This window comes from Bos grunniens, chromosome 3 (genome assembly GCF_055505025.1).
Source record: "Bos grunniens cultivar Pamir isolate PY7600 chromosome 3, Bosgru_T2T1.0, whole genome shotgun sequence".
Taxonomy (NCBI): Eukaryota; Metazoa; Chordata; class Mammalia; order Artiodactyla; family Bovidae; genus Bos; species Bos grunniens.
In genome coordinates this window covers 15,477,407-15,496,880 of record NC_141167.1, presented here as the reverse complement: position 1 = coordinate 15,496,880, position 19,474 = coordinate 15,477,407, and the positions used below count along the sequence as shown (strand labels likewise).

The 19,474-nt window shown below is 38.4% G+C and overlaps 1 protein-coding gene across 2 annotated transcripts in view; it reads right to left on the bottom strand.

The window, feature by feature from the left end:
- RLF (RLF zinc finger) overlaps positions 1-19,474 on the bottom strand; it is an 80,474-nt gene that overhangs the window by 22,619 nt on the left and 38,381 nt on the right. For both annotated transcript variants that reach the window (XM_086381020.1, XM_086381027.1), the window contains exon 5: positions 15,573-15,775. In XM_086381020.1, the coding sequence (XP_086237146.1) occupies positions 15,573-15,775 (203 nt within the window). The remainder of the gene's footprint in view (positions 1-15,572; positions 15,776-19,474) is intronic.

Here is a 19,474-nt window from a genome sequence, read left to right as displayed (position 1 = left end):
AAAAGAGAGGGGATACATGTATACCTATGGTATACATGGATACATGTATACCTATGGCCGATTCATGTTGAGGTTTGACAGAAAACAGCAAAATTCTGTAAAGCAATTATCCTTCAATAAAAAATAATTTTAAAAAATTAAATAAGGGCAATATAAGTTTGATAATAATTTGGGGAAAAGAGACAGAGACAAAAACATGTAGGAACCTTAAATGCATAGTTAAGTGAAGGAAGTCAATCTGAAAAGGCTACATAATGTATGATTCCAACTACATGATATTCCAGAAAAGGTAAAACTATGGAGGCAGTAAAAAGATCAGCGATTGTCAGGGGCATGAGAGGAAAGTGAGGGATGAACAGGCAGAGTACTTTAGGGCAGTGACACTACGCTGTGTGACTCTGCAATGGTAGATACAAGTCATTACAGGTTTGTCAAAACCCACAGAATGTACACCACCAAGAGTGGGACCTAAGATAAACTATGGACTTTAGTAAATAATAACGTATTGGCTCACCTATTGTTAACAAATTTAAGACATCAATGACAAGATGTCAACGGGCGACTCTAGGGCTGAGGGAGTACAAATGGGAACTCTGTACTTTCTGCTCAATTTTTCTGTAAATCTAAAACTCCTCAAAAAAAAAAAAACAACAATCTAATGATTAAAAACAATTTGATCATTTCAATAATTAAATTATTTATCTTTTTAGTACTGATCTTCAAGAGTTCTATATATATTCAGGATTCAAGAATTCAGTTCAATTCTACATATATTTAATCCTATATCTATTCTTGAATATATATATAGTTAGCAAATATTTTCTCCCATTCTGCAGATCAACTTTTCATGTTGTTGACTTTGACATACAAAGTTGGATACAGTCCTACTTGTTTTTCCTTTTGTCACCTGTGTTACTGGTGTCGGATATAAGAAACAACAGCATAATCAAGGGTCTTAAAGATTAATTCCTGTATTTTCTTTGAAGATGATACAGTTTCAGCTAGTACATTTAAGTCTGTGATTCATTCAGAGTTAAATTCTGCACATGGTATTAAGGGTCAAACTTCATTCTGCTGCAAGTAGATATCCATTTGTTAAAGAACCAACTATTGAAGACTATTCTTTCCACCACTGAATTCTCTTGGCAGCCATGTAGAAAATCAACTGGCCATTAAGTGTGAAGGCTTACTTCTGGACTTTCAATTTCAGTCTATTGATTTTTTTTTTCCTACACTTTTGCCAGGAAAACACTGTCTTGATTACTGACATTTTTAGTGACCTTTGAAATAAAGACAAATGAGCCCTCCAAGTTTGTTCTTTTACAAGACTGTTTGGGCTACCCAGGGCCCCTTGAATTTCCACATGAATTTTAGGATCATCTTGTCAATTTCTGCAAGAGAGAAAACAGAATTTTGACACAGGTAGCACTGAATCTGAGGATCAATTTGGGGAGTACTGCCATCTTCAAGGTATTGTTTTCTGGTCCACGAACATGGGATGTTGCTCCATTTACTTCTTTCAACAAATTTTTGAAGTCTTTAGTATACAAATGAGTCTTGTACTTCTTTTAAAAGATTTATTCCCATATTTTTTATTCTTTTTGATGCTATTGTACATGAAATTGTTTTCCTAATTATATTTTTGTGTTGTTCATTGTTAGATGTATATACATAAAAATCATTTTTGTATATTGTTCTCATTAGAATCATTTATATATAAGATCATGATACATGCAATCAGAAATACTTATACACCTTACTTTTCAATCGAGATGCCTTTTAGCTATTTCCCTGCCTAACTGCTCCAGCTAAAACTTCCCATACAATATTTAATAGAAGCAGCAAAAGCAGACATTCTTGTTTTGTCCCTGATCTTATGGAAAACCATTCAATCTTTCATCATTAAGTATAAAGTTGGCCGTGGGTTTCCACAAATGCTCCTTATTGGGGCGAGGAAGTTTTCAGCTTATTCCTAGATTGCTGAATGTTTTTAACACAAAAGTGTACAGGATCTTGTTAAATGCTTTTTCTGTCTCTGACGACAGAGGCAGACATACTTTTTGTCCTTTTTTCTATGGCACAGTATTCACATATAACCTACGGACATATAACCTTCTGTATACTTTAAATCACCCCTAGATTGTTCATAATACCATCATGTCTGTCTCTCTGTGACCCTATGGATTGTAGCCCACCAGGCTCCTCTGTCCAGGGGATTCTCCAGGCAAGAATACTGGAGTGGGTTGCCATTTCCTCCTCCAGAGGATCTTCCCTACCCAGGGATCAAACCAGTGTCTCCTGTACTGCAGGTGAATTCTTTACCCTTGAGCCATCGCAGAAGCCCAATACAATGTAAAGGTTATGTAAACAGTTGTTGGAGTGCACAGATTCAAGTTTTGCTTTTTGGAACTTTCTGGAAAATATTTCCCTGAATATTTTTAATCCATAGGTGGAGGCAGAACCTAAGGATACAGAGGGCAGACAGCACTCCTTTATTTTATATTGCTGGGTTTTGTTGAGGATTTTTGCATCCATACTCATTACAGATATTGATCTGTATCTTTCTTTTGATGTCGTTGTCTGGTTTTAGTTGTCAGGATAATAATGGCCTCAGTGCATGAGTTTGGAAGCACCCCCTCCTCTTTTTTTTTCTAGAAGACTTTGTAAAGGACTGGTGTAAACTTTTCTAATGTGCTTTGCACAACTGATCAGTGAAGGTGTGGGTTTTTCTTTACGGGAAGTTTTACAATTACCTACTCAATCTCTTTACTAGTCATAGGTATGTATATTCAGTTTTTCTTCTTTTTTTTGGTTAGTTTTAGTAGCTTGTTTCATTCTGAGATCTGTCCATTTCATCTTAGCAAATCCAACATTTTGGCATATAGTCATTCAAGGAATACTCTCATAATCTTTATCCCTGCTATGTCAGTTGTCATGTCCTCTCATTTGTTCCTGATTTTCATAATTTGAGTATTCTTTCTTCATGTTCAGTCTAACTAAAACTTTATCAATTCTGTTGATCTTTAAAAACAAAAGCAACTTTTACTGCTTTTTCTATTGATTTTATTTCATTTATTTACATTCTAATCATGATCATCCTCCTTCCTTCTGCTTGCTTTGGGTTTAGTCTGCTCTTCTTTCCTGTCTTTTAGGGCAGATGGTTAAGTTATTAATTTGAGGTCTCTTTTTTTTTTGGCCACACTATGTGGCTTGCAGGATCTCAGTTCCCCAACCAGGGAGTGAACCAGGGCCACAGCAGCGAAAGCCCGGAATCTCAACCACTAGGCCACCAGGGAACTCCCAGGATCTTTCTTAAGACTGATATTTTACAATCATAAATTTCCCCTAAGTGCTGTTCAAGCTGCATCCCATAAATTTCAGTGTGTTGTGTTTTTATCATTCAATCCAATGTGTTTTCTAATTTACCATTTTTTTCCCTTCGATCAACTGCTTATTTTGAGGTGTTGTTTAATTTTCACATTATTTGTGAATTTCCCAAATTTCCTTCTGTTACTGATTTCTAATTTCATTCTATTGTGGCCAAAGAACATACTGTCTGACTTCAATCCTTTTAAATTTACCAAAGTTTGTTTTTACGGCCTAACATATTTCTATCCTAGAGAATGTTCCATGTGCAATTGAGAAAAATGTATATTCTGCTGTTCTTGGATACAGTATTCCACAGATGTCTGCCTGGTCTAGTTGGTTTACAGTAGTGCTCAAGCCTTCCATATCCGTGTTTAGTTGGTTTATCCACTACTCAAAGTGGGGTATTAAAGTCTCCAACCTTTGTATTTGAATTGTCTATTTCATCCTTCGACTCTGCCAGTTCATGTATTTTGGGGCTCTTTTGTTGCTCATGGGCTTCCCCGGTGGCTCAGACAGTAAAGAATCCGCCTGTAATGTGGGAGACCTGGGTTCGATCCCTGGGTTGGGAAAAGGACATCTTTTTTGGATGTTAGTTCTACAAGGTCTTGTAGGTCTTCACAGAACTGTTCAACTCGAGCTTCTTCAGTATTATTTGGTTGGGGCATAGCCTTGGATTACTGTGATACTGAATGGTTTGCCTTGGAAACGAACAGAGATCATTCTGTCGTTTTTAAGATTGCACCCAAGAACTGCATTTCAGACTCTTTTGTTGACCATGATGGCTACTCCATTTCTTCTAAAGGATTCCTGCCCACTGTAGTAGATATAATGGTTATATGAGTTAAATTCACCCATTCCAGTCCATTTTAGTTCACTGATTCCTAAAATGTCTATGTTCACTCTTGCCATCTCCTATTTGACCACTTCCAATTTACCTTGATTCATGGAGCTAACATTCCAGGCTCCTATGCAATACTGTTCTTTACAGCATCAGACTTTACTTCCATCACCAGTCACATCAACAACTGGGAGTTGTTTTTGCTTTGGCTCTGTCTCTTCATTCTTTGGAGTGATTTCTTGGAGTGATTTCTCCACTCTTCTCCAGTAGCATACTGGGTACCCTCACAGAACTTCCCTCATAGCTCAGTCGGTAAAGAATCTGCCTGCAATGCAGGAGACCCGAGTTCGATTCCTGGATCAGGAAGATCCTCTGGAGAAGGAAATGGCAACTCACTCCAGTATTCTTGCCTGGAGAATCCCATGGACAAAGGAGCCTGGCAGGCTACAGTCCATGGGATCATAAGAGTCAGACACGACTTAGCAACTAAACCACCACCATCACCGACCTGGGGAGTTCATCTTTCAGTTTCATATCTTTTTGCCTTTTCATACTGTTTCCCTGTGTATGGGCTACCTTTTTTTTTTTTTTTAATAAGTGAATATTTTAAAAAATATATTGTGGCAACTCCAGAAATCAGAATCTTCCATCTCTTTGGGGTTTACTATTGTTAATATTTGTTTAGTAGTTTTCTTGGAATAATTCTGTAAAGCCTATATTCTGTCATATGTGGTCTCTGCTTCATTAGCTTAATTCAACAAGCTAAATATGTTGCCTAAATGCTGTGAAAAAGTAAGTCTACTTTTCTTAAAAAAATTATTTTTTGTTGCACTGGGTCTCTGCTACATGCAGGCTTTCTCCAACTGTGGCAAGCTATTTTCTCTAGTTGCAGTGCATGGGCTTCGCACTGTAGTGGCTTCTCTTGTTGCAGAACATGGTCTCTAGAGCATGAAGGCTTCAGTTGTTGTGGTGCATGGGCTTAGTTGCCCCAAGGTATGCGGAATTTTCCCAGACCAAGGACTGAACCAGTGTCCCCTACACTGGCAGGTGGATTCTTTACTACTGGACCACCAGTAGTCTTTCTGTTTTTGCCGAACAGCTCTGTGTGTGTGTCGGGGCATCCTTTCAATATTACAGTAGGAAGTTAATGGCTCTTCCTTGCCCTTCATCTCCTACTTGTATGCAGCCTCTCGGTAAACAAGAGTGAGAGATTATAGCCTTCTCAAGTCATTCCTTGGCAGACACACAGCACTATACATTTGTGTTACCTTCCAGAGCACTAGGAATACATCAGAGGTTTTCAAAGTCCTCTATGGATATCCTTTATCTCAGTTTTTCTTTTTAAATTTGTCAGCCTTTTGTTACCTGAACTGGTAATTCCTCCTCAGACAAATGTCATGTGAAACAATTCCCAATGATTATTTCTGATAAGTGCCCTGGAACAGATCTTTTGGCAGAGTGGGCTCTGAATCAAATAAAAACAAATGCTGAGAGCAGAGGTTTTCGGAATGTTGCCAAACAGGTCAAAGAGTGACAATTCTGTGGAGTCAGGCTTTTGCTGAGTTCCACAACCATTCTGCTTCCTCGGGTGGCTGCTAGGAAGCTTACGGGTTCAAGGTTCAAACGCCACCAAGCTCACTGTTCTGACATTCATCTGTTTTTCTTGAATAAAACTTTCTAGGATTATGGTAAGCCTTTAATTTCCGGAGGTCTAAAAAAGTGAATGCCCTCCACACTCTGGTTTCAAATGCTGATAACTTGGAACTCAATTTCCAGCACCGACCTTTCCCCAAATCTCACACTGTGTGAACACTGCTGCTGGTTCTCCCTTGTGTCTTGTTCATCTCTGTATTCCCAGTGCCTAGCACAGTCCCCAGTGAATATACATTAAATGACTGGAAGGCATGCCTGTATTATTTCTTATAGTAACAATGAGAATGTACTATTATCTCAAAATAAAATGTTTTAATTTGAAAAAGAAAAAAAAAGATCACCTCAGTTGTTGTAGAAAATAAATTCTGGGGCAAGAACAGATGTTATTAGAAGGCTTTCATGATAATCAGTGAATTAAACACCAATGGTACAAGAGGTAGTCACTGGCATGAAAGAATGTGCGTTTAGACGACTTATTTGTCTTCTTTAGTTATCATCACGCTTAGGCTACCAGGTAAACTAGTATTCTGGCCAGTGGCATTACTGTAATATTTTAACATTTACCTTTCTCTAGAATGATGGTTTTCAATCTAGTATTCTCCTGATCAGTTCTGGAGTATAAGGCAAGTAATTTGTTCCTAATGAAGTGAAACGAAGTGAAGTCACTCAGTCGTGTCCGATTTTTTGAGACCCCTACCAGGCTCCTCAGTCCATGGGATTTTTCAGGCAAGAGTATTGGAGTGGGTTGCCATTTCCTTCTCCATTGTTCCTAATAGGAGATCTTAAAAAAACAAGCTGGTAAATGTTTCTTTCAAAACAGAGACAAAGTGGATTTAAGATTATCCATATAATGAGATCTCTCTCACTTGCATCCCTGAGTAGGAAAAAGGGAGGAGTTATTCTTAGCAAGTCTTCATGTCTAATAACCCTGAGTCTACTTTGGGAGAATTATTCATCAGGTTCATAGACATTACCTGAAAAAAAGGCTGTGCTTCTAAAAACCAGGTTTCTTTTAAACTGCAGCAATACCACAGACCAACACTATGCTATCAAGTTGGTCATTTGTATGTTTCTTGAAGAAATAAATGGTCACTGATGCTTCTGATTAAATCCTATGGCTTAATCCTATGAGTATCTGAGAGACACCTGAACTGTCCTACTGAATTCTTGAAAATGACTGTGTCTGACTAACTCTCCATAATGATCCCTACAGTGTAATCATGTATCAACCAAAATACCTACATGTAACCCATGAAAGTGGCTTCCCAAGTAGCTCAGTTGGTAAAGAATCTGCCTGCAATGCAGGAGATGTGGGTTCGATTCCTGGGTCGGGAAGATCCCTTGGAGAAAGAAATGGCAACCCACTCCAATAGTTTTGCCTGGAGAAAATCCCATGGACAGAGGAGCCTGGCAGGCTACCGTCCATAGAGTCACAAAGAGTCAGACACTACTGAAGCGACTGAGCACAACCCATCAAAGTAACAGTAAAAGTGAGATCCAAATATATACTGAGGTCTAGGAAGAAGTTTCTTCAAAGTTAGTTAAAAGAACTCTGGGGGACTTCCCTGGCGATCAATGGTTAAGAATCCACCCTGAAATGTAAGGGACATGGGCTCGACCTCTGATTGGGAAGCTAAGATTCCACACACTGCAGAACAACTAAGTCCACAAGCCACAACTACAGAGTCTGTGTGCAGCAGCGAAAGATCCTGCATGACACCACTAAGACCCAATGCAGCCAAGTAAATAAAATATTAAAAAATAAATAAATAAAAGAACTCTGCTCTAGGGGATAAATATTTAAATTGGCAAACCTTCCACTTCTTCATACAATCTACCTTTAGTGTATTTTCTGAGTGTACATCTTATTCACCATATGACCATAAGGTTACATGAAGTAAATTATCCAGATTTTAATTACACACTTTATTATTCCTCATTCAGGATCCATCTTAATCTTATTTAAACTACACCCGGAATTTCTATGCTCTTGTTTACTGTTTCTTCTATTCCCAAACTGAATTCCCAGTGGGTCCCGTTTAAATGTATTTGCTCTGTTTATCATTTATATACCTAGTGACTATGTTAATTCCCAACAGTGTTAGACCAGTGAGTAAATCAGGTCCTGTTTGTCTTTGTCTTTTCCTTTTCCCATCAAGAGAAGAAACAAGCCTCGTAACCACATCAGACACTGAAGATGTAGTTCACTCAAGGATCAAAACTGAACCCCTACCTTATCTGTGCCAACAACTCTGCAGACAAATTTCTTGCTCTTCATAGTAACAGAAGTGCTTCATGTTTAAAACAGCTTTATCCTTTATACTATATGTGGAAAACTTGATCTTTGCAAAGATTCTCTTTCTCAGTAATAAAAATATACAAATTCTGGCTTTGAAGCTGACTCCATCAACTAATCTTAATTGTGCCTGGCTAAATCTTCCCCAGCAGAGGTTTCCCATTACATACACCCATTACTGTGATACCCACAGGTGCCAACACATAAGTACTTTTATTCCCAGCTGTTGCCGAAGTTAATTTGACTCTTCTCCTGAACTCAGAAGAAGATGGCAAATGTATATGTAACTTTGCTGCCTTAGAACATATGCTGATTTTAAACTCCAATTAATGAACATCAAGTGATTCACTGGTCTTTTTCCACAGTAAATTTTTAAGATTTCTTTAATTGTGCTCTCACTTGCAAAAAATAGCATCACTGGATAAAAGACTAATTATGATGGTACCAGTGTTCCTTTAAAAATAATTTTACAAAGTGTGCCAAATGTTTTCACATCAACATACTTAACAAATTAACCCCAATCATTATAAAAATATTTTAAGTTGCACCTATACATAAATGTATAAACATGAATGGAATGAAATACCACCAAAATGTTTCCCATGAGAACATGACTCACCAATGTTTACCAACTAGTAATAAGTTGTACAGAGCTCTAAAAAGAGCTGGCCAGAGAGTCAGGAGATCTGAGTTCTGGCCTGGGCTTGGACTTAATAATTAGCTTAATGAAGGTAGGGCCTTGGAAACACTACCTCTTGGCCTCAGTCTCACCATTGATAAAACATGGAAGGTTAAACTAAATGATAATTAATGGTTGTAACACACTAGGAAATCTGAATCTTGCATAACAAAAGTCAGCAAACATTTTTTGTAAAGGGTCAGAGAGAAAATATTTTCAGTGCTGCTGGTCAAATGGTCTTGGTAACAGCTATTCAGCTCTGCTACTGTGGAGCAAAGCCAGTCATAGATAATAAACCAATGGGCGTGACTGTGTTCCAGTAAAACTTTATTTACAAAAACAAACAGCAGGGTGGATCTGGTCCACAGGCCATAGTTTGCCAGTCCCTGTTGTAGAAAAACCAAATCATACTTCCAATAACCCAGTTCCTCATATTCTCAACAAATTTGTTGATATTTATATAACCTCAGGAAGAAATCCTATTTTCTTGCCTTGTTATTAATAAACCATGAGAGATTCGGCACAAAGTGTCCCATATTCTCCCTTCTTTGCCATTTTTGTCAGCAGCAGAACACTCCCTTTCTTCCAGTCTCTCAAGGTCTCATGAGTCTCTTGAAGGGATCTCTGTACATTATCCTCTATTTTGGTCCTGTCAGCAAGTCCCATTCTTTTTCCTCTTGCTAACTCCAATCTCTTCTCCTAAATCTATTTCTGTCTATGCTTCCTAAAACACTGTTTCAGTCATTTTACTTCCTATGTTCAAAACCGTTCTAATTTCTACTGCATCAAAAGTTCAAATGCACTGCCGTTTCCGAGGCCTTTCTTTTCCCTATCCAACAGGTCTTATTACTTCTCGCAAGACCTCAACATCCACGCTTTTCCCCAGACAAGGTGTTCTCTAGTGGTTCCCTACAAAGTGCACGTTCATTTCTGTACCTTTACTATCAGTTATCCCTAAACCATTCTTTTTACCTACATAAACCCCACCATTATTTCAAGGTCCAACTCAAGGATCAGTTTTTATAAAGCCTTATAAAAGGCTCTACACCACTCTACAAAGATATGCTCTCCATTTCTACATAATCTCAGGGAACTATCATATAGCTAAGTATCTACTACTGTTTCTGGCAACCAAACAAGGCCATACACACACTTTTGTATTTGCCATTGCCTAGTGCAATGCTAAAAACAAAACAGGTTTCAAATAAACAAAGTCTGAGAGATTAAAGGAAAAGTAGTTATTACAGAAGAAGAATCAAATCCAAGGTCTCGCAATTTTGGTTCTTCTGAATTCTTTTGGCATGTATCAGGTGCTGAGACTAACCATTACTCCATCTTACTCTGATTAAGCTTCCCAACACACAATATTGCAGCTGTTATTAGAGGCAAGCAATCTTCCATCTCCTTACCCTTCCCAACATTTCAGTGGCTTTGTAGTACAGTCTGAAGTCAGGGAACATGATACCTACAGCTTTGTTGTTCTTTCTCAAGACTTTTGGCTACTTGAGATTTTTCATGTTTCCATACAAATTTTAGAATTCTTTGTTCTAGTTCTATAAAAAATGCCACTGGCACTTGATAGGGTTTGCACTGAAATCTGTAGACTGCCTTGAGTATGGTCTTTTTAACAGGAGTAATTCTTCCAATCCAGGAACACAGCGTACCTCTCCATCTGTGTCACTTTCCGTTTCTTTCATGAGTGTCTTACAGTTTTCCTTTTTTTTAGAATAAAACACTTTATTTCTTTAGGTCCATTTTAGATTCACAGCAAAATTGAGAGAAAGGTACACAGATTTCCCTCTTAGCCCCTGTCACTGCCTCCCCCATTATCAGCATTCCCCCACTGGAGCATGACATTTGTTACACTGATGAGCCTACTTGACAAATCACAATCACCCAGAGTCCACAGTTTACATTACGGTTCACTCTTGGTGTCGCACATTCTATGGGTTTGGACAAAGACACAGTGACATGTTTTATACATTATGTTATAGTATTATGGTATTATACATATAATATGATACATTATATTATCACACAGAGCAGTTTCAGTTCAGTTCAGTTCAGTCGCTCAGTCGTGTCCAAATCTTTGCGACCCCATGAATCGCAGCACGCCAGGCCTCCCTGTCCATCACCAACTCCCGGAGTTCACTCAAACTCATGTCCATCAAGTAGGTGATGCCATCCAGCCATCTCATCCTCTGTCGTCCCCTTTTCCTCCTGTCCCCAATCTAATGCCCTAAAATTCCCACTTGCTCCACCTAATCTTCCCTCCCTTCCTTTTCAGACTGGCTTCTTCAATTGGTAATATGCATTTAAATTTCCTCCATGTGTTTTTATGGCTCAACAGCTCATGTTATTTTTAACACTGAATAATATTCTATTGTCTGGATGTACCACAGTTTAATTATCCATTCACCTGTGTGCTTAGTTGCTCAGTTGTGTCCGACTCTTTGCAACCCCATGAACTGTAGCCCACCAGGCTCCTCTGTCCCTGGGATTCTCCAGGAAAGAATATTGGAGTGGGTTGCCACTGCCTACTCCAGGGGGGTCTTAAAGTTTTCTGAATTACAGGTATTTTCCTCCATACTTAAACTCATCCAAGGTACTTTACTCTTTTTCATGTGACTATAAATGAGCTTGTTTTCTCAATTCTCTTGACAGTTCACTGTTACTATATAGAAAGTGCAAAAGATTTCTGTATATTTATTTTGTATCCTAAACTCCTGATGAACTTTACTGAACTCACTGATGAGCTCTAGTAGTTTTCTGGTGATGTCTTTGGAACTTTCTATGTAAAACATCATGTCATCTCCAGACGGTGACAATTTTACTTCTTCCTTTTCAATGTGGATTCTTCTTTTTTTTCGTCTGACTACTCTGCAATGTGGGAGACCTGAGTTCGATCCCTGGGTTGGGAAGATCCCCTGGAGAAGGGAAAGGCTACCTACTCCAGTATTCTGGCCTGGAGAATTCCAGGGACTCTACAGTCCATGGGGCCACAAAGAGTCGGACACAACTGAGTGACTTTCACTTCCACTCTGGCTAGAACTTCCAATACTATGTTCAATCAAAGTGGTAAAAGTGAACATCCTCATTCTGTTCCTGATCTTAGAAGAAATGTTTTCAGTTTTTCACCATTGAGTATGATGTTAGCTGTGGGCTTGTCAGATATGGCCTTTGTTATGTTGAGGCATGTACCCTCTATTCACACTTTTTGAGTTTTTTATTTTTTTTTAATCACAGATTTTTAATTTTGTCAATGCCTTTTTTGCATCTATTGAGATTAACATAATTTTTATTCTTCAATTTAATGTGCTGAGTTACACTGACCAATTTGCAGATGTGTGTGTGCTTAGTCACTCAGTTATGCCTGACTCTCTGCGACCCCATGGACTGTAGCCCGCCAGGCTCCTCTGTCCATGGAATTCTCCAGGCAAGAATACTGGAGTGGGTTGCCATGCCCTCCTCCAGGAGATCTTCTCAATCCAGGGATTGAACCAGGTCTCCTGCACTGCAGGTGGATTCTCTACCATCTGAGCCACCAGGGAAGCCCAAGAATACTGGAGTGGGTAGCCTATCCTTTCTCCAGGAGAAATTTCTGACCCAGGAATCAACCCTAGGGTCTCCTGCACTGCAGGTGGATTCTTTACCAGCCGAGCTACCAGGGAAGACCAGATATCAAACCATAATCATATCCCTGGGATAAATCCCACTTGATCATAGTACATGATCCTTTATTGCTGAATTCACTTTGCTAATATTTCATTGGGAAGTTTTACATCTATGTTCATCAGTAATATTAATCCATAATTTTCTTTTTTCGTGCTGTCTTTTTTTGTCTGGTTTTAATATTAGGGTGATGCTGGCCTTGTGTAATGAGTTTGAAGTATTTTTTCTTCTTAATTGTATTTATTTATTATTTTTGGCTAGGCCTGGGTTTTGTTGCTACACATGGGCTTTCTCTAGTTGCAGTGCATGGGCTCCTCATTGTGATGGCTTCTCTTGTTGCAGACCACAGGCTAAAGGCGCCTGGGCTTCAGCAGTTGATGTATACAGGCTTAGCTGCCGCAAGGTATGTGAAATCTTCCCAGACCAGGGATCAAATCAGTGTCCTCTGCATTGCCAGGTGGATTCTTAACCACTGGACCACCAGGTAAGTCCTGAAGTATCCCTTCCTCTACAAGATTTTAGAATAGTTTGAGGACAGTTATTAAGTCTTCTCTAATGTTTGGAACATTCACCTGTAAAGCCATCTTGACCTAGAGTTTTGTTTTTTAGGAGTTTTAAAAACTACTGACAATTTCATTCCTGGTAATTGGTCTGTTCCTATTTTCTATTTCTTCCTGGTTCAGTGTTGGGAGAGGTAAACTTCTAGAAATTTGCCCATTTCTTCCAGGTTATCCGTTTATTGGCATATAGCTGTCTGCAGTAACTTCTTACGATCTTTTGTACTTCCCTGGTGCCAGCTGTGAGCCCTCTCCATTTCTGAAATGATTTGGGCCCTCATTTTTTCTTGATTGAGTCTAGCTAAAAGACATCAAATTGTTTATCTTTTCAAAGAACCAGCTTGTTGAAAGTTTCAATGATCTTTTCTATTTCTTTTTAATTTCTCTTTCATTTATTCCTGCTCTGATTCCTTATGATTTCTTACCTTCTACACTTTGGGTTTTGTTTGTAAGTTCCTTTAGGTGTAAAGTTAGGTTGTTTATTTGATATTTTTCTTGTTTCCTGAGGTAGGCTTGTATTGCTATAAAACTCCCTCTTTTGCTTTTGTAGTTGGCTTTAGTGATGTGGTAGGCCGGCACAAGGCACCAACCATAGCAGAATATGTTCAAGGAGAAAAACATTAAACAGCAAATTCAGAAAATTCATTCGAGAAATTATATTGAAAGGGGAGGAGAGAAACAAGGTGATAGCTGAAAGAAGCATTTCTTTTTAAAAAATGGAAGAAATAACAGCATAAGTGCTGCTACGATGGTTACAAGCAGAGGGGGAATTGATAATGCAGTAGAGAAAAGGAGAACTGCTGCAGCATTAACCTTGAGGGGATAAGAGCAGATGGGATCTGATACAGAAGTCTAGGAAGCTGTTGGCCTTTGTAGGGGGAAAGCACATATAGTTTATCCTCAGAACAGAAAAGAAGGTGTAAATACATAAATGCAGGTAGGTCAATAGATGCCATGGAAATTTTCTTCCAACATTTCCAATTTCCTCAGAGAAAGGGGAAGAAAGCTCATCCGTGGGGAAAGGGATGGGACAGAAAGTACTGTAGTATAGGTTAAAAGAAAAAGTTAAGAGTATGAAATAGTAACCTCAGAGAGTGGGAGAGTGAATAGACTACAGAAACATAGTGTGACTCAATTAAAGTAAATCAGTTAGCAGGTTTTTCCCCACCCAAACCACTAATGCAGGTAAAGATATAAAGGAGGTGGAGATGTAGGGATAATGAGGATACAGGTTAGTCAAATAAGTATAATTAAGGAAGAGACCAGCAGAGGAGTTGAGGGTATATGCAAAGGAGTGATAATAGTGATTGACTATGGAAAAGCAGGCTAAGGAGGGAAGTGAGTACATGAGAAGAGTGAAGGAAAGTGAAAAGCGGATAGGACCGATAGATTGGTTGGTCCTGGTGGAGTCTGTATATTAAAGTCTAAAGATAGGGGCTTCCCTTATAGCTCAATGGTAAAGAACTCGCCTGCCAATGCAAGAGACATGGGTTCCATCCCTGATCTGGGAGGATCTCACATGCCAAGGAACAACTAAGCCACACTCTTGAGCCTGTGTTCTAGGGGCTGGGAGCCACAACTACTGGAACCTGCGCGTCCTTCAGCCCCGGCTCTGCAACGAGAGAGGCCACTACAATGAGAAACCCGAGGACCACAACTGGAGTAGCTCCCGCTCTCAGCAACTAGAGAAAAGCCCACATAGCAACGAAGACCCAGCACAGCCAAAAATAAACAAATAAAATTATTAAAACGGAAAGACAGTTTCACTTGGAGAAAAGATATTTACAGCTGAAAACTGTCATAAAAGTTTAAGAATCACTACAGCATAGAACCAGATCCTCGTGATTCCTTCATTTAACAAGAAAGTTCGGTGTAGAGGTAAAACGAGAATCTATATTAAGACCTGAATGGCAGGTAAGAGAATTAAAGGCAGATGATGAAATATCTATTATTTTTCTCTCTATAATTTATCAAAAGACTAATTACAACTTTTCTAAGGAAAACGATGATTTAGGCCCCCCCCCAAAAAAAAAAAACCACACCAAAAAAAAAAAAACCTTGTCTGCTTAATTATTGTTCAAAGTGTACCCACAGGTTCTAAAGTCCTATACTTCTCTGCTTACAGAGTTAAATGTATAAAGTAACTTAAGCTAACTGCCATTATCTTTAGTTTATCTCTTGACACCACTATTAATAATGTCTACATTTCCCAGAGAAATTGTTAGTTTAAGAAGAAAAAGTGACTTTCACATTTAAACATTTCAAAACAAACCATCAGCCAAATTCATAAGCATTTATCTGCATATTTTTAATTATCTACTTTTCAAATACACCTAAAAGACACAATTTTATATTCAATGTGCTGAACAGTTAAATATACAGTTAAAATGGTACTTATCAGTAGCCTGACCAAAAAAAAGTCTTGGTTTTCATCCTGTCATGCAACAATTATTAAAATCTAATAAATTCATTGTATGAATGACAACAGCAGTTACTTGCTTTACCTACCTCCTTAATAGCATCTTCATTAGGAAGAATGGAACATAAGCATGTGATATAGGCTTGCTGAAAAGATGACACATTTGAAATTTCTTTAGATTCTGCACACAGTTTTGATAAAGCAGTAGCCTGGGGGATGCAGTTAGATTTCAACAAATGTTTTATTCGCATTTGCAGAAAGAAAGGTCCTTCTTGTGCAATCAATTTATTGACTAGAAAAAAGGAAAAATAAAACAGTTTGATAACATACCACATATCAAGGTTGTGAAGATGAAAGTTTGATATCTTTTGTTGTTGTTTGTTTTTAGCAGATAAAAGGTCAGCTGACATTACTGGAAGTTTATTCTGATCTCTGTACTCATTTAACAGAGCAAAGAGCAAAATAACGTTGCTAATTATTCCCATATTAGCAGTTTTATTCTGAACATCAAACCATTAAAAAAAATTTTTTTTAACTCTATTTTTTAGCCATACCAAACGGCAGGTGGGATCCTAGTTCCCTGACCAAGGATTGAACCCGTGTCCCCCTGCACTGGAAGCATAGAGCCCCAAACACTGGACCACCAGGGAAGTCCCACAAACACCAAACCTTTTAATAAAGCTACTACTAACATTTCACCAAAATTCATTCTTTCACTTTCTCCTCCCTCACATCCTGATAAGGATAGTAAGGAACAGTGAAATGAACTATAAACATAAGAACACGGAAAATGAAGTATCCTGTGTCATATTAACAACTACCACTTAAACACTCATGAAGTACCAAGCTTTGAGTGTTTTTACACACCTCTCATTTACTCTTCACACCACCACCAAGGCAAGTATTGTTATCCCCGGTTTAAGGTTAGGAAAATCAATACTCAGAGAAATTAGGTAACTTGCCAAGGATTCCAAAGCCAGTGGTGGTCTTTCCTCTAAACCAGGCATTTCTCAAAGTGTGTTCCACCGAGCAAAAGACCTGAGAGATAGTCCTAGAAAAAAAAAGGATTCCTTGGTCAAATCTCTGAACAGTCCTGCAATGAAGAAAACTGTTCACTCTTATTTAAACCCAATGTTACCCAAACTGATTTGACCAGAGAACCCTTTTACACGTATCATTAACATGACATAAAGTCCGTGTTCCTGGTTCAGTACACACTTTGGAAAATGCTGCTCGGAGCAGTACTCACATTGATTTGTACAGTGTTCTGAGCAAGCCCTTGGTTTATAAGTAGTAAATATTCAACAAGTGTGTGGCACTGTTACCCAGTATCACTGAAAGAACAGAGGTGGGAACGTACATGCGAAGCTGAGTGGCAAGCGAGCACTCTAGGTGTTTTAGATGGTTCACCTAACACAGTGTTTCTCAAACTTGAAAGTGCTTTCTGAATCACCAGGGAAATCCTATTAAAATGCAGATTCTAATTCAGTAGGTCTGGAGTGCGATCTGAGATTGTGCTTTTCTAATAAGCCTCACAGATGATACCCATGCTACTAGGTCTACAGGCCACATGTGGAACAGAAATCGTTAAAATTAATGATAAACCACCAGGGTTGGGGGAACCAATGGCCCAATCTTAACTACATATGAGAATCAACTATAGAGATTTTAAAATTTTCTCTTTAAAAAAAAATAGGTAACATTATACATGCAAATGACACAAAAGTCAAAAGGCACACAAAAAGATGTACAGTTAGAAGCTGTCTCCCTTCTACTTTGACTCCAGTCTCTTAGTCTCTTCCCTCAAGAAACAATAATCATTTTTGTTTATCCTTCCAGTACAGTTCGGAGAAGGCAACAGCACCCCACTCCAGTACTCTTGCCTGGAAAGTCCCATGGACAGAGGAGCCTGGTAGGCTGCAGTCCATGGGGTCGCTAAGAGTTGGACAGGACTGAGGGACTTCACTTTCACTTTTCACTTTCATGCATTAGAGAAGGAAATGGCAACCCACTCCAGTACTCTTGCCTGGAGAATCCCAGGGATGGGGGAGCCTGTGGGCTGCTGTCTATGGGGTCGCACAGAGTCGGACACGACTGAAACGACTTAGCAGCAGCAGCCAGTACAGTTTGTTTATCCTTCTGAGTACAGAAGACCTATTTCTTTTCCTATTTAATATATCATACAGGTCATTCTATCACATCACTGTACACTGGGAGCTCAATACTTTTAACAAGTGTGTTATTCCACTGTACAGATCAAATATAACTAATTTAACCAATCCCCTCCCGATAAACTTGCAAGTTGTTTCCCATCTTTGGCAACTGTCAATAATGCTACAATTTACATCCCTGTACAGAGACCATTTCACAATGCATGGCTGTATCTATAGAATAAATTCCTAGAAGTGAAACTGTTGCCAGGTGGATGTCCAGAGATTGTACCAATTTATACTCCCAGCAGGCATACGTGGAAGGGGCTCGTTTCCTGTGGCACTTCAGAAAGGTCAGTATTCAGAGCTTCAACTCTGGAGATTCTGATTTAGCAGATGGAGCCTGGACCTGGGATATGTGTCTGTGCGTTCTGGCTTTAAATTCCACAGATTCTCTAATACACAGTCAAGGTCAAAAGGCATGGACAGAAAATAGATTACTTGCATGTGGACTTCTTTATTTTAGTCCTACAAGCACTAAATTCCACAAAAGGAACTCACAATCATATCTCAAAGAGCTCCTCATTCCTTACTTCTATTTTCAGTAATGGTATTCTCTCAATTTTTTAAAAAAAATGAAATTCTGGCATTACCCTTTCCTTGCCAACTCCTTTCCTAAGAAAATCAACTTAGTTACCGTGTCCTAGCAATTCTTTTAAAAATTCTCTTCAACCTAATTACTTCATGTTATTTCCTGCCACATCTGTCCCCTCCATCCTAAACTGCCTAACATCAGATTATGCTCCATTTATCTACTCTATCAAGTATATGCATTTTCACAAATCTCACACCTGAAAACAGGTATGTTAGCTGTACAACCCAACCCCTTCTAAATTCCTGTAACATTTTACTTCTTTTACCACACATATTTTTCTCTTTACATATAGTAATAAGTGATCAGAGTATATAAAGGTTAAGATCTTAGATTTTGGAATCAATTAATTGATGCCAAATCATGACTCTCACACATACTAAGTTATGAGGCCCTTGGACAAATTAGACCTTCCTGAGTCTCAAGTTTCTTTAACTATGAAAAGACTGCCTCACAAAGATGAAAGAATCATAAATGAAATACCAGAATGCAAGTAAGACACAGAGCACAGGGCCCAGGCAGAGTGAATGCTCAATACTACTTGCTATTTTTTGACTCTGATATCTACATTATACTATCAGCAATTTGAGGACAAATACCGTGTCTTGTTAACTTTTGGATAAAACCATGTATTTAGAAACCAAATGGTTATCACTTTTAATCAATCAAAAACTTTTAAATATTTCCTCATCTGGGCTCAAATTCTGTCTCCACAATTTTAACTACATGGCCTTGCCCATGTGTAATATCTCGCCTGTTGAATGGATTAAATGAGACGGAAAACACAGTGCCCATCACATAACAGGCATGCTATAAATCACAGCTATTACTTCTATGAGGTAAAACTACTTTACTCAATATATTACAGTCACAGTTAAACCACTCTATCAATTTTTAACACAGAGATCAAAGCTGAGTTTTAAAAACACTTTGTTATGTTAAAATCAATCCTTACTTATTTTATAAATCCTTAACTGTATTTTTAAAAAGGAATCCATCCATACACGTCAATATTTAAAACGACACAACAAAGTGTACACTAAGAAGTCTCACTCCCAATTGTGTTCCCTTCTGTGTTCATTTTTCAAACGTTTTAATAAAAAAAATGTTTAACCATATAGCCTCTCCTCCAGCTAGATTCAACAACTGAACCATTTTGCCATATTTCTTTGTCTAGTTTTGCTTTTTC